The sequence below is a fragment of the Marmota monax genome, unplaced genomic scaffold, assembly GCF_021218885.2.
Source record: "Marmota monax isolate L192 unplaced genomic scaffold, Marmota_monax_Labrador192_F-V1.1 WCK01_AAM20220418_F8-fsc00028, whole genome shotgun sequence".
NCBI classification, from domain to species: Eukaryota; Metazoa; Chordata; class Mammalia; order Rodentia; family Sciuridae; genus Marmota; species Marmota monax.
Window position 1 is genome coordinate 8,239,855 of NW_026694779.1, and position 15,501 is coordinate 8,255,355.

Consider the following 15,501-nt stretch of genomic DNA (forward strand, 5'->3'; position numbering starts at 1 on the left):
TAAAAAAAAAAAGACAATATTGATTCACCAGGTGGTACAGATACTGTTGGGGTGGGATAAAACTTTGGGAGGTACCCTTTGGCACGTCCGCAGCCTGGATTTCCCTAACTCTATCCCTTACAGTGGTATCTTTCAACATCTCTATTTCCTGTTAAGGGAAATTTATTGAATTCCATGAAGGAGAGGATAACAGTTTAAAACTCAGAGTTTGAAGTTAGATTCCCTAAGTTTAAATTTCGCTTTTGACACTTCGCTGCCATGTGACTTTGGGCAAAAAACCACTCCATGGCTCTGTGAGACCCATATCACAGGAGAAACTTGAGGATGAAGGGAGACGATTTTGAGAAATAAAGGGCTGTCCCTTTAACGAGAGCGTGGCCACGTGACCCACGGGGTCACATGGCTCGTGGAACAACATGGCTGCGCCCGCTCGAGGGCGGGCTGGTGAACGCCGCGCCGCGCCCGCTCCCGAGCTCCTGCTGCCGCTGCTTTTGCTGATGTGCGGGGCGGCGCAGGGCGAAGAGGCCGGGGCCGGTGCGGGCGCGGCGTCCCTCGCAGGCTCCTGCGGCTGCGGCACGCCTCAGCGACCCGGGGCCCCCGGCAGCTCCTCAGCCGCGCACCGGTACTCGCGGGAGGCGAACGCCCCGAGCGCGCTCCCAGGAGAGCGGCCGCTCCCTCCCGCCAAGGTGCGCCCTCGACTCCCCTCTGGCGGGTGGGGGGGCTGCCGGGCTCTAGGACCCGGTCGCAATGGGCGCGGTCAGGGGAAGGTTACCGGAAGGCCAGTCGAGGCTAGAGCCACACCCACGCCACGCACCTGCGGCTCCCATTCGACCCGCGCTCCTCCTGCCCGCCCTTCCCTGGCGGGCTGCGTCCTGGGGCTCCCGGGTTGTGAGCCCTGGACTTAGTTCCCCGCCTTCCTCCTTCCCCTGTCCCGTGGTCCACACATGAATTTTAAGTCGGATAAGTTCAGGTTAAAATCCCCAATTCTTCTCTCACTAACTATAGGAAATTAGGATCAGGATCTCCAACTTTGCACTGCACTGATTTGCAATCGCCTGCCTACCTGAGGACAAGGACTTGGACAGTTTATTCTGTCACGTTGAACACAAGGAAGGTCTCAGCCAACTGGTTGCTTTATTATTTCTTACTTATCTGTTATGTCTTGCACAGTGGCTGGTTGTGGAGGGGCTAGGATTTGTACAGAATAAGCAGCAATAACAACTGGTGGTACGGATCCTACCTGCCAGGGACTTTGCATTCTGGTACATCTGAGGCAAACCTAATGCCCCTTCTTGTATACCTCGTGTACCCTATTCTTTTTCCATCCTAGTTTTCTCCTTTGGGATTTTTTTTTTGTTTCTGGACAATATTCAGGGCTTGGGTGAGAGGTAGCATCCACTGCTGGTTTACCTGACCTCCTCCGCTTCCCTCCCCTTCATTATTTCCATATCCTGTCCCAGTAGTATGTGTTTTTTTTTTTTTTTTTTTTGACATAACAATTACTAAGAATATTTGTCTCTTCCTGCAACTGGACACTGAGGGTGATGGAGGTTAGGACAATGATTTAGTCTTTGAGGTATGGAGTATAGGAGGTTGACAACTGGGCTTCTCATTATTTCTGTACACTTTTTGGCCTTTAAAGTTTTTTCGTTTTTTTTAAAGATAATGTGGGCAAGGGCCTCATTATTGGTGTTTACCTTTTATGGAGGTCCTGATTGATTTTTTTAGTTGATATTGACCATACTTAATTTTAACCTCTAAGTTACATGCTAACTGGTAATCTCTCCCTTTTTCTAAGAGAAAACTCCTTTATTAATCTATTTTGTAACTAACAGGACAGCTTTCTTATTTGCATATGCATATTGATCTTTCTCAAAATTTTGTCTTGAAACTTGTGGCCAGTGTTGAACATTTCTCATCTTTATATGCTCTGCCTTTCTGTGGGTTCCAGAATGGAATGTGAGTCACCATCATCTTTTGAATTAAATTTACAGGATACATATCTTTTGTCCCTGTAGAGTGGTTCTGTGCCCTTACTGAATATTGCCTGGGTCATCTTTTTTTTTTTTTAATTTTTTTATTGTTGGTTGTTCAAAACATTACAAATTTCTTGATATATCATATTTCACACTTTGATTCAAGTGGGTTATGAACTCCCATTTTTACCCCATATACAGATTGCAGAATCACATCAGTTACACATCCATTGATTTACATATTGCCATACTAGTGTCTGTTGTGTTCTGCTGCCTTTCCTATCCTCTACTATCCCCCCTCCCCTCCCCTCCCCTCCCCTCCCCTCTTCTCTCTCTACCCCATCTACTGTCATTCATTTCTCCCCCTTGTATTATTTTTCCCTTTCCCCTCACTTCCTCTTGTATGTACTTTTGTATAACCCTGAGGGTCTCCTTCCATTTCCATGCAATTTCCCTTCTCTCTCCCTTTCCCTCCCACCTCTCATCCCTGTTTAATGTTAATCTTCTTCTCATGCTCTTCGTCCCTACTCTGTTCTTAGTTAGTCTCCTTATATCAAAGAAGACATTTGGCATTTGTTTTTTAGGGATTGGCTAGCTTCACTTAGCATAATCTGCTCTAATGCCATCCATTTCCCTGCAAATTCTATGATTTTGTCATTTTTTAATGCAGAGTAATACTCCATTGTGTATAAATGCCACATTTTTTTTTTATCCATTCGTCTATTGAAGGGCATCCAGGTTGGTTCCACAGTCTTGCTATTGTGAATTGTGCTGCTATGAACATCGATGTAGCGGTGTCCCTGTAGCATGCTCTTTTTAGGTTTTTAGGGAATAGACCGAGAAGGGGAATAGCTGGGTCAAATGGTGGCTCCATTCCCAGCTTTCCAAGAAATCTCCATACTGCTTTCCAAAAGCCTGGGTCATCTTTAACCAGTCTTGTATTCACTTTCTATAATATTTGGAGGCATTCCAAGCCGTTCATAAAATTAGTAGTTGATGAGAACTTAGCTTACAAACTTTCAACCCAATCATTGATCCTAAGGTAACCTTGTTATCAAGGCCAATGTCTTCGTTGGAGGTAGTTCTTCACCTGTTTTCCTTGGTTTTAAATGATGTAGTTTATATGCAAATGACTAGTTTAATTCTGGCAGCATTTGTTCTAAATTTTAGGAAGTACAATCTTGCAGGAGAGTCTAATGATCATAGTGGTAGTTCTTCTATTCCTCTTGGTTTTCTGTTTATTTGGTTTGGTTCAACCAATGTTTGTTTTATATATATATATATCTCTGTTGTGTGTGCTGGGCGTACAGAACAGAAAGAGAACTGTTCTCCACCTTCATAGCATTTCTACTTTGGTAGGTTCTGTCTCTCATTCTTTCAGATACACAAACACATTTGCACACACACACACACACACACACAACTACACATAAGTATAATTTTGTGAATAGTAACAGTATAATTTTGTATATAATGATAGGCAGAGTAATGTACAGAGTACATAGAGAGGAAAAAGGGTTTCCTGCTTCTTGAATATGTCAAGAGGTGCCTTTTAAAAAGGTCATTTGAGCTAGGTCTTGGAGGAGATATTTTCAGGAGCTGAGGATTGAGGGTCAGATTGAAGGACATTCCAAGGAGAATAGCTTTGGCCCAAAGCACTATGTAGGAAGCATTTTGTGTTCTGGGACATGTAAATGATTTAAGGTTTCCTGGGAGTGACATTTTTCACACTTTTTTTTTTTTTCTGGGTACCAGGAATTGAACTCAGGGGCACTTGGCCACTGAGCCCCATCCCAACCCTATTTTGTATTTTATTTAGAGACAGGATCTCACTGAGCTGCTAGGCACCTTGCCATTGCCAAGGCTGGCTTTGAACTCGCAATCCTCCTGCCTCAATCTCCCAAGCCGCTGGGATTACACCTTTCTTAGATGCAATTCCTTTTTTTTTTTTTTTTTCTCTTTTGCATTAAAACAATTTTTTTTTTTAGTTGTAGATGAACACATACCTTTATTTTATTTCTTTGTTTTTATTTGGTGCTGAGGATTGAACACAGTGTCTCATGCGCGCTAGGCGAGGGCTCTACCAATGAGTTACACTCCCAGCCCTCTCTTTTGCATTTTAATTGATTTAATGAGCACTTGGTAAAGTGGGGACACAAAGAAGCAAGTAATACTAGGCTTTCAAGAAATTTGCACTTTCACTGAAAAGTATGGTAGTAAGAATCTCCGGGAAACAACATGCATTATAAATTTGACTTAAATTCCCTCTGATTAAGAAATACAGTTCTTACTGAGAAAATTATCCTAACAATGTTTCATATCACTTATTCTTTTGTAACAAAGTGACAGGATGTTTTAGTCTCCATGGATCATTTAGAAGAGGAACGTATAAGGCATTTAGGGTCATGAGGTGCCGAAAGTGTGTATGGTGCTTCTGTGCATAAAGTCAGTTAATGGCTTGTCTGAGGATGTTTCTGATGGTGTGACATTGCCTTGGCATAAAAGCACAATTGATGGCCATCTCTTCTGTGAAACCTTTCTTCCAAAAAGTAGGGTTTCTTTCCTCTGAATTTCCGTAGCATATTTTGTGGTTGTTATTTTCTGATGGCAACTTATCTATTTAGTTTATTGGCGGAGTTGTCTATCTCCGCCAATAAACTAAATAGATAAAATGAAGGCATTTTTAGACCCGTTGTAGTCTCTTTGTCCAAGGTACCTCACATATCTTAAGCATTCTGTAACAATTCCTCCAATGATCTGTTGCCTTTTATGTGGATACAATATTGAAAGATTACCTGAGGAATAAAGGATATCAGATACTTTTGAAAGACATCTTTATAAAATAAACTTTTGCTGTACTTATCTTCCCCAGAACCCTGTGAGACTTATCGAATCTCCCACTTTACAGATGAGGCAACTAAGGCTTCATCGGGATGGAAGAAACTTTGAATGTCATTCCATGTGTGATTAATGTCTGCGGAGGCAGGAGGGTGAGAGAATGGTAAAAATAAATAAGCTCTGTATGGGTGGATAAGGCCGCAGTTTGTAGACAGATCTGGAGAGCTTATTTCTTTTCTTTTTTTACCAGACTTTCTGCTTAGCCTTTAGCATTTGATTTAAGTTTGAGGAGTGGAAAGAAGGAAAAGGAAGCAGACATACACAAAACGAGTTGCGTCTGATATTCTTTTTGTGTATAAGACAAAAATCTTATAGGAATAACTAAAAAAAAAATGATAATTAAAACTGGTGTAAGCCAGGTGTGGTGGCCCATGCCTGTAATGTCAGCCACTTGGGAGGCTAAGGTAGAAGGATCACAAGTTTGAGGCCAGCCTTAGCAACTTAGTGAGGCCCTAAGCAACTTACTGAGACCCTGTCTCAAAATGAAAAATAAAAAAGAGCTGGGGATGTGGCTAAGTGGTAAAGTGCCACTGGGTTTCATCCCCAATACCAAACCAAACCAGGCAACCAAACAAAAAATGAAAGCAAAAAGCCAAACTGATATAAGCAGATTAAAAAAAAAATTGGCTGGACCTCTTATGGACTCTTCTTATGCTTGTGAAGTTCAAGAGTTTCTGTGGCCCCAGACATAGTGAGATTTCAGGAACTTCTGCAAGTCTCTCTGTCTCTTGGCTCTTCTTTCTTTTGTGTTATCTTTGCCTTCAGGTAATCTCTTTTCCTACTGATAAACTAGTTGGAGGAGAAAGAATTCCTCTTTCCTGGTAGCTCCAGCAAACATTCTAAGGTGAACTTTCTCTGGGTCATGGGCTTATTTCCAGTTTCATCTGTGTGGTCAAAGAATTCCACAAGTCATATGCAGTGGTACACGCCAGCAACTCAGGAGGCTGAGGCAGGAGGATTGTGAGTTTGAGGCCAGTCTGAGTACCTTAGTGAGACCCTAAGCAACTTAGTGAAACCCTGTCTCAAAATAAAAAATAAAAAGGATTGGGGAGGTAACTCAATGGTAAACTGACTAAAGTACTTCTGGGTTCAGTCTCCAGTATCCATCACCCCAAAAAAATAAAAAGAAAAAAGAATGCTATGATTGGCCAGGCCTGAGTCACAGGAGGTGGAGTCGGGCCATCCAGTGCCACTTGGGCCACATGTACTTAGTTTAAAAGGTGATTTTCTTTTTTTTCTTTCTCTGTCCTTTCTTGGTGGTGGTGGTTTTGCAGCACTAGGGATTGAGCACAGGGTTGATCCTATTGCTAATTTATATCCCCAGTCCCTTGATTTATATCCTCAACTCCCTTGATTTATATCCTCAACTCCCTTTTATCTTGAGGCAGGGTATCATTAAGTTGCCTAGGTTGGCCTTGAACTGAGATCCTCCCACCTCAGCCTCCTGAGTAGCTGGTATTATAATCATGTGCCTGGCAAAAAGTAGTTTTCAAAAAGGACTTTGGGTACTTTCACAAGAAGTAGAGGAACTGGCAAAAATAGTAGGGACGAGGGGCGTAACTCAGTGATGAGGTCAGGTCGTGGGCTCAGTCCCTAGCACTGAAAAAAAAAAAAAGTTATAAAGATAGATGCCCACTGCTCTTGGCCTGAGTGTGTGGCCCATTCACGGTGATAACAGAGTCACTCTTGACCTCAGGTAGGCTTCTGGCTTGAGTGGCAGTGGCAGATGCTGTGCGGTGGCTGAAGAGGTAATTCACCTTTAGACTCAAGGAGGAATGAATTCCTTGACTCTGGACCTTCCATAAAGACTCAGTTCAAAGGGCCTTTTTATTTGGAATGGGGTCCTCTGCTACGGGTTTTACTAGAGGGACATTTTATATTTGTAGGACAGAAAACTTGACTTTATCAGTATAAGTTAGAAATTTCAGCAGTGCAGAACTATTTTGTGTATCGCCTCCAGAATGGAAACTTAGTCTGCTCAGTGCTGTGGCAGTTAATGAAAGAAGAAAAAGAAACTAGGCCAGTAGTCCACAGTGGAGGTCGCGATGGTATTAGCTTTGTTGGTATTCACCTTGAGGCAGAAGGGGATGAAAAAAAATTAGGTAATTGTAAAAATCCATTAGGCACAACAGGCAGAGCTTCCTTTGGGCCTTGTCTGAGCCCAGGGGTGGACAAGTGTTCTCATTCCGGGCCCCACTTCCCTGCTTCTGGAAAGCGTGATTTTTTTCTCTTAAGTCCTTTATGGAACCTTTTATTAGATCCTCTTAATAATCATTTTAAGACTACTCTGGAAACTTTTGCCTCAAGTCTAAGTTTTCCTCCCTCTTCGTAGAGCTGCTTAAAATTCTGACTTCTAAGGGCTGTGGAATCTTGTGTCCCAGACACTTAGACAACAATGAGAATAATGGGGCCGCCCAGTTCAGTCCCTGAGCTGAGGCTGTTACCCAGGTTTCACTGAGACACAGACATGTCACCCATGTCTGGGACTGTGTTATAAATGAAATCGAATTTCTATAATTATAGTTATGAATAATTCAAATAATAAATCCTCATTATATTCATGATCTCACTCATTCAGTCAGTCAAGATTTTTTGCACGTCTACCAAGAACTGCACGCCATGCTAGGTGCTGGGGAATATAGAAATGAGAATATTAACTTCCAGTTCCCAGTGAGCCTAGGATCTAGGGGGGATGAAAACGGGTAACTAAGATACCGAGAAAGAGAGAGAATTGTTAGGATAGATAGAGGCTTGGATCAGAGGAACCTAAATGGGGCACCCATAACCCAGGCAGCCAGGGATGTGTAGGCAGGAAAGTCTTCCTGGGGGTAATCTTTGAACAATGACACCATCTACAGAGGCAGAGTGGTTCAAGAAGTGCAGCTGAAGTACAGAGTAGGAAAGGTGGAGAGAACTTAGACTCTGATGTTTAGATATTTTACCCTGAATGGTCATGGGAATTCCTGAATAACTTAAGTAGGAAAATGATGTGATCAGGTTGACACTTATATTTCAAATAGATGGTACTTTGAAAATTTTAAAAAATATATGTGCGAATACTGAGAAATTTCCCCCTTATCTATTAACCTTCCCCTCCAACAACCACCCCATGCATTTCTTGTGTATTTTTTTCAGAGCTGTGTTCTACAAATGGGAGCAAATACAAAAAATATACGAGTCTTATATTCTCTCTCAGTCTCTTTCCACAACCTCTCTTTACAAATGACAGCACTTCCTGTGTAGGATTGTGCAATGTGCTTTGTTCACGTAGCTCTTTATCTTGGTCAGATCGCTTCCTATCAAAATGTTAGATATTTCCTTTTTTTCTTTTTCTGTGGTACTAGGGATTCAACCCAGGATTGCTCTACCACTGAGCCACATCCCTAGCCCTTTTCATTTTATTTATTTATTTATTTTTCTTTTTTTTTTAATTTTTTTTTTTTTTTTTCCGGCGGACACAACATCTTTGTCTGTATGTGGTGCTGAGGATCGAACCCGGGCCGCACGCATGCCAGGCAAGCGCGCTACCGCTTGAGCCACATCCCCAGCCCAATCATTTTATTTATTTTGAGATAGGGTCTCCCTAAGTTGCAGAGGCTGACCTCAAACTTGTAATCCACCTGCCTCAGCCTCTAAGTCCTTGGGGTTACAAGTGTGCACCACTGTGGCTGGTTTTCTTCTTTCTTAAGTCTGCTTAATTTCCCATTTTCTAGCCCACAATTAATGAACATTTAGGTTGTGGAAAGAGGCTGAGAGAGAATATTCCAGCCTGTTTCTGTTATGGAGCTGTTATAAATTGTGCTGGACATAGAAGGCTTGAGTTTTGCAGAAAGCCCTGCAGGATTTTTTTTTTTTTTAATGGTCTTTTTACCTTTATTTTATTTATTTATTTTTATGTGGTATTGAGGATCGAACCCAGTTCTTCACATCTGCTAGGCAGGTGCTCTACCACTGAGCCCCAACACCCCAGCCATCTATGGGAATTTGATACTTGCTGAATGAACGATTGAATGGAAGGTGGATGATTTAGAAGTAAGGAGGGATATGAACCTGTACAGTTACCTGGGAATAGAAAAGAGGGAGAGATGTGAGGGAGATATTTGTAGCAGCTTCAGAAAGGCTGGGTGACATATATATGCTGGGATTAGGGAACAGAAGTAGCCAAGGATGATTTCTTGGAATAGTAAAACACATTGGGCAAACGCTATGTTTATTACTCACATAGATGAGAATAGTACCATTTTTATCAGGAAATGCATGCACAGAATTGTAGCAACCACCAGCAAAGAGAGTCAATTGGAATGGAAAGTAGAATCAAGATAATCATTCATTTCCTGATTTCTGTTTCTCCAATCTTGTTTTTGTGATTCTTCCACTCCTATTGCTAAGCTGTATTCTTTCTTTTTATCTCAACTAATTATCTCTTTGACTTCTTTGTTTTTTCCTCTTTGATTTGAAGTCCTGTTTGTAGAGACTGACAATTCCTAAGCTGCCAAGCAGTCTCTGAGGTGACTTGGACTCATGATTTTAAAGTTAGACATTGCATCTGCAGAGTACGCTTCTGACAGATGGTATGGTTGAGAGTCTGCTTTTTATTGAGATATAATTGACCCATCATACAAATCACTCTTAAACTGCACCAATCACTGCTTTTTTTAGTGTAGTCACACCATTATTACTATCTAATTCTAGAATATGTCATCACCCCTGAAAGAGGCCCCATACTCATTAGCAATCATTTCCCATTTCTGTCTCCCCCAGCCCCTGGCTGTCACCAACTCCTTTCTGTTTGTGTTTTCATTCTGGATATTTCACATGAATCAGTTCACACAATATGTGACCTTTGAGAAATGGATTCTTGCATCTCGAGTCTCATTGGCGAGGTCCATCCATGTTGGAACATGAATCAGCACTTCATTCTTTTTATGACTGAGCATTATTTCCAATTAAGGTACACCACGTTTGCTACATATGCATCAGAGGATGGATATTTGAGTTGTTCCCACTTTTGCCCATTATGAATAACGCTACTTTGAATGCTTTTGTGTGGACATAGTTTCATTTCTCTTGGATAAATATCTGGGGGTGCAAGGGGTCGTCCTTTGTTAACTCTTTGTTAATTTCTTGAGGACCTGCTGAATTTTTTGTATTGCCTGCACCATTTTACATTCTTTTTTTGTGGGGGGTGGGTACCAGGGATTGAACCCAGGGATACTTAACCACTGAATCACATCTGTAGCCCTTTTCATGTTTTATGTTGAGACAGGGTCTCACTAAGTTGCTTAGGGCCTTGCTAAGTTGGCAAGGCTAGCCTCAAACTTGAGATCCTCCTGCCTCAACCTCCAGAGCCTCTGGTATTACAGGCATGAACCACCATACCCAGCTCCTGGACTTGCATTTTTTAACTGAAAACTTTCTGTACCATCCTCAGACCCTGTGCTCAGTGCTGGGAATACAGCTAGGAACTGGTGAACATGACAGTCCCAGTCTCTTCCCCCTGGGAGTTTAAGTTCATGTGTGAAGGTAGATAGGAAGAAAGTAATTGCAATTTGGTAAGGAATTATACAAAACATAATCCCTTAGTAAACTTTTCAGATTTTTCTGTTTCAGTGATTTAAGCCCTTCCCATTATCTTTAATGGGGAAAATTCATGCAGAGATGCCTCTGAGTTCAATCCCCGGTGCCCACCCCCCCCACAAAAAAAGTCTTTGCTAATCTGACTTCTTCATAAGAAGAGGAAATTAGGACACACAAAAGAGATACCAGTGATATGCACACACAGAAAAAAGGCCATGTGAGCTCATGGTAAGAAGGTGGGCATCTAAAATCTCAGGAGAGAGGCCTCGGAAGAAACCAAAGCTGCTGACACCTTGATCTTGGACTTCTAGTCTCTAGAACCCTAAGAAATAAATTTCCATTGTTTAAACCAAAAAAGAAAAAAAAATTCATGCAGTGAGTATTTGGAGATATTATATATGGCATTTTTATGTTTGTTTTTAAAATTAATTCAAAAGAAATGAAAATATTGAAGAAAATATGTACACATGTATCTAGTGAAAAAACGTGGCATGCTCTCCCGGCACCTGTGGCTCCCCATTAGACGATTTGGTTTCTATTAATCCTGTTTGCATCCTGTGCTCAAATTTAGGACATGTAGAATTTGGACTAAACAAATTACTCTCCTAAAGAATTTTCACTTTTTTTTTTTTAGTTCATGGTTCACCTTCATTGGGGCGTGGAGTGATTTTGCTAATTTTATGGTGATTTCCTGGTGGGGGTTACTAAGCATATGTGCTTACTGTGGACTGAGAACTATACGCCTTGCCCAGGTACAGTTTGTCTGCAATGCATGACTTCTGTGTCTCCCTGTTCACTGCAGATGGTCCCCATCCCTGCTGGAGTGTTTACAATGGGCACAGATGATCCTCAGATAAAGCAGGATGGGGAAGCCCCTGCAAGGAGAGTCACTGTTGATGCCTTTTATATGGATGTCTATGAAGTCAGTAATGCCGAATTCGAGAAGTTTGTGAACTCCACTGGCTATTTGACAGAGGTAATGTGGTGGGGACAAGAGGGAAAACTTAATTCTTTTCCATCGCTCTGAGAAATGCTTTAAATCACAGTGAACATAAGCCCTTCATTTATGTATTTCACTTAATTTCTCCAGAAACCCTGTGCAGGGGGTTTTTCTTCAGGTAGCAACTGAGGGTTAGAAAAGTGATTTGCTCTAAGTTGTGTGGCTAGTTACTGATGGAACTGGGATTCCAACCTGCACAGTGGGACCCCAGATCCTGTGTCCTTAACCATAAAGGTATGTTGTGTTAATGCTCAAGCATGCCAGAGATGGTGACTGTTCACTCAACTTTTTGAGATAACAGACGTCACATAAAGTAAGGCCACTCTTCCCTGTCAATAACGTGCAACTTGGATGTTCCAGAAGCATTACATGTTTTAGGAATGATAGATGCAGGAGTGCAGGTTTTCATTTTTGTGGCTTTATTCCAGTGCCTCGACGGTTCACAGGATCCTCTGTGGCAGTTCCTGGCATTATCACGTGGTCACTGAAACACCAAGCAGGGCTCTGGAATTGGATGTTTGCCCTAAATCAGAACAGGAAGGGGAAGCTTTGGAGTTTATGAGCGTTTCTATGAGGCTCTGAAATAGACTTGTTTTCTAAAACGCATCCCATTTTCTCTTGCCAAAAACTTTCCCCTTGTCTTGAGTATGTGGAGTTCCTGTTTTCTTTTCTTTTTTTTTTCATTTTTTAAGCACCAACTATCTTTTTTTTTTTTTTAATTTAAAAGCATTAATTTGAGAGTGCATATGAAAAGCAAACTAATGTCCAGATAGGATTTTGCATTCTCACATTTCTTTGAAATTTCCCCAAATATACAAAGTGGTTGTAAATCTTTTTTATAATATTTGTCATAAGCAAACTTCCGTGTTCTTTTTGTTTGAAAAGAATATTCCAAGGTCAAGTTGCCAGTACGCTGCTAAAGTTAGAAGAAGATTTCGTGGGAAGAAGGCTTTCCTTAGACCAGGGTTCTCCATGAAGATTAGATAGAATAAGCAGAATTTAGCCATCCATGAGCACAGAGGAGGAAAATTTTCAGCTGGATATTTCTACCTGAAATTTAGCATGCCCTTCAATTATGACACAGACAACACACCATGGTAAACTTAGTACCTGTGACTTTGTTACCAATAGAAATCACAGACTTCATCAGGTACGGTGGTGCACACCTGTAATCCCAGTGGCTCAGGAGACTGAGGTAGGAGGATTGCGAGTTCAAAGCCAGCCTCAGCAACTTAGCCCTAAGCAACTCGGCAGCACCCTTTCTTTGAATAAAATATTAAAAAGGCTGGGGATGTGGCTCAGTGGTTAAGCGCCCTTGGGTTCAATCCCTGGTACAAAAAAAAAAAAAAACGACAAAGAAATCACAGGTTTACTTTCTTATTGTTATTATTCCAGATATTTTGATATTATTCTAGATATTTTGAAATACTGTTTGCATTCATCCCACTTTGAAGTAGGATAATTATGAGAACTAGTATCAGATCTTACTTAATATATTAATAAAAAGCATACAGGTGGGACTCGGGTTGTGGCTCCTTGGTAGAGCACTTGCCTGGCAGGTGTGAGGCACTGGGTTTGATTCTCAGCACCACATATAAATAAAAGAATAAAGTAAAGGCCCATCAACAACTAAAGAAAATATTTTTTTTAAAAAGCCTACAGGTGACTTTAACAGCCATTTGTTTTATTAATATTTGGATGTAACGATTGTTTTAGTAGTCTTATTGATTTTATTTTATACATTTAAATGTTTCATTCTGAGAAGGAAGTTTCTAAGCTTCAGTATGATGCCAGAGGGTGTAGGGCACAGGGACTTAGAAGCCCTACCTTGGACAAAATGCTTCATTTTTTTGTAGCACTTTACAGATTCCCCCCCCCCCCCCCGCCCCTCAACTTTACTTTACATCCCACACCCCTTGCCAGCCCCACTGGTCTTGTTTTTATTCTTTGAGAACCAGACCTTCTTTCCCAGCCTGGGAGCTTGGTTCGTAGTTTTCCTCTGCTTGGAATCCACAGCTGCTTTACTTATCCTCTTTTTATAGGTCTGTCTCCTTCTCCTTATTTTCCTTTTTTGATTTTTTGGGAGTCAGGGTTTTGCTAAGTTGCTGAGGCTGACCTTGAACTTTCGATCCTCCTGCTTCCTTCTCCTGAGTGGCTGGAATTGCAGATGTGTCCACTGTGCCTGGCTGCTGCTTGTTTTTGTCATCTCAGCTTGATTGTCACTTTTTCAAGGAGACTACCTCTGTTCACTCTGTCAGAAGGAGGCTTTTGTTGAACTTTTTTTTTCTTTTTTTTAACCTTACAAGGTTAAGTGAAGTTATACTCATTTTTTTCTTTCCTCATTGGGCATGATTTTTTTCTGTATCAGCACACTTAAGCACAATGAAGACAGGGATCATGCCTTTCTGATATTGACCTTGTGTCCCCTCATTTAGTTCCAAATCCAGCGCATAGTGGGTGTTGGGTAGATAGTGTTTGTGGAATGAATAAATGGCTTGGGTTCTTAGGCATGGTGATGTCACCAGCAAATACAGTAAGAACATCTGGGCTGAGGAAAGGATGATAAGCGCCACCCGGAAGGGGAGCTTGAGGTGCCAGGGTAAGGCCTAAAATGCAAGGATGCAGTGCTCAGTCAGTCTCATCAGGTGAGGACAGCATGGGACCGGGGCAGAGCTCTGGAGTCATGGGAAGTGCTGGCTGTAATTAAAGTAACAACAAGGGAAGTTGCCCAGCGGTTGACCAGTGTGTTTATCTTGAACCACTAGTGTCAGGACTACAGGTGTGACCTAGGCAGAGTTTTTGAGCCTTGCCACAGCCCCCAGAATCAGAATCCCCAGGGATGGGGAGCAGCAGCCTCTGGTTTTCACAGGCCAAGGTATGATCACAGAGCTGGAGGCTGCTGGCCCAGTGTGAGAAGTGCAGAAAGCAGGGACAGCGCTCTGAGAAGCCGCAGCATCTTAGGAACAGTAGGAAGAGCCTGTGTATTTCAGGGGATGAGGATGAATAGTCGGATATATGGAGGAAAACTAGAGGAGGAGTAGAGTCACGGAGGCCAAGGGACAGAGTACCCGGTTTTCAGAACCAGATCTCACGCAAGGAAGAGAACCGGGTCTGTGAAGAATTGAGACGTTCACATTAAGTAGAACTATTAAAGTTCAGGTTTCCATCTAGTGCTTAAATTAACCACTTGATATTTATAAACACATTTAATACCTCGGTGGAGCCAGAATGTGTCAGAATATCAGCAGTGGCATTTAGTTATTTTTGCTGAATTCCAGGAGGAGGACAAAGGACAAGGCTGGGTTACACAGTCTCATATGTATAGATTTCTATTATTTCCCTGGGCTATTTGTAAACTTGGGTAAATGTGAACAGTTTGTTCTGAAAAGCTAATCTCAGCACCCTGTGCAGGGGTATATACCTGTAGTTCCAGAGACTGGGGAGGCTGAGGCAGGAGGATTGCAAGTTTGAGTCTAGCCTGGGGAACTTAGCAAGACTCTGTCTCAGAATTGGAAAAAGGGCTGGGGACATAGCTCAGTGGTAAAGCACTCTTAACAACTAAATGAAAACAGGTTCAAAGAGCAACATTAACCTGTTTTAAGAGGGAGCCAGATGACTATAAGTCATTTCTGGGTCTTCTGGGAAGATGTAGGAAAAACTCAGGTTCATTGGGAGAAGAATCCCGTTAGCAGTGTGCAAAGAAGATGGCCTGCGTGCACCACATCACTGCAACCTTCTCTGGGTTTCTATTTCTTACCTTCCCTGTAGGCTGAGAAGTTTGGCGACTCCTTTGTCTTTGAAGGCATGTTGAGCGAGCAGGTGAAGACTGGCATCCAGCAGGCAGTAAGTAACCTTTAACAGGCTCTCCTACTGCTCATGGCTCCTTGGAAAAGGTCTGGGGGAGAAATCCAAACTCAAGGACCCCCTTCCTCTCCCTCCTAACACCTGGCCATTCTGTGGCTACAGATTTGCCCAGAGTGCCAGGCCCACAGACGGATGGTATCTGAGGAAGTGTCTGTCTGCCTTCTGTCCTGGGCGTCTCAGTTATGC

The 15,501-nt window shown here is 42.2% G+C and overlaps 1 protein-coding gene across 2 annotated transcripts in view; it reads left to right on the plus strand.

Annotated features, from left to right (window-relative positions):
* Window positions 1-404: 404 nt before the first annotated feature.
* The window catches only part of Sumf1 (sulfatase modifying factor 1), an 84,293-nt gene continuing 69,196 nt past the window's right edge, over window positions 405-15,501 (plus strand). For both annotated transcript variants that reach the window (XM_046425673.1, XM_058573002.1), the window contains exons 1-3: window positions 405-686; window positions 11,254-11,427; window positions 15,220-15,294. In XM_046425673.1, coding sequence (XP_046281629.1) covers window positions 417-686; window positions 11,254-11,427; window positions 15,220-15,294 — 519 coding nt within the window. In that variant the 5' untranslated portion in view covers window positions 405-416. The remainder of the gene's footprint in view (window positions 687-11,253; window positions 11,428-15,219; window positions 15,295-15,501) is intronic.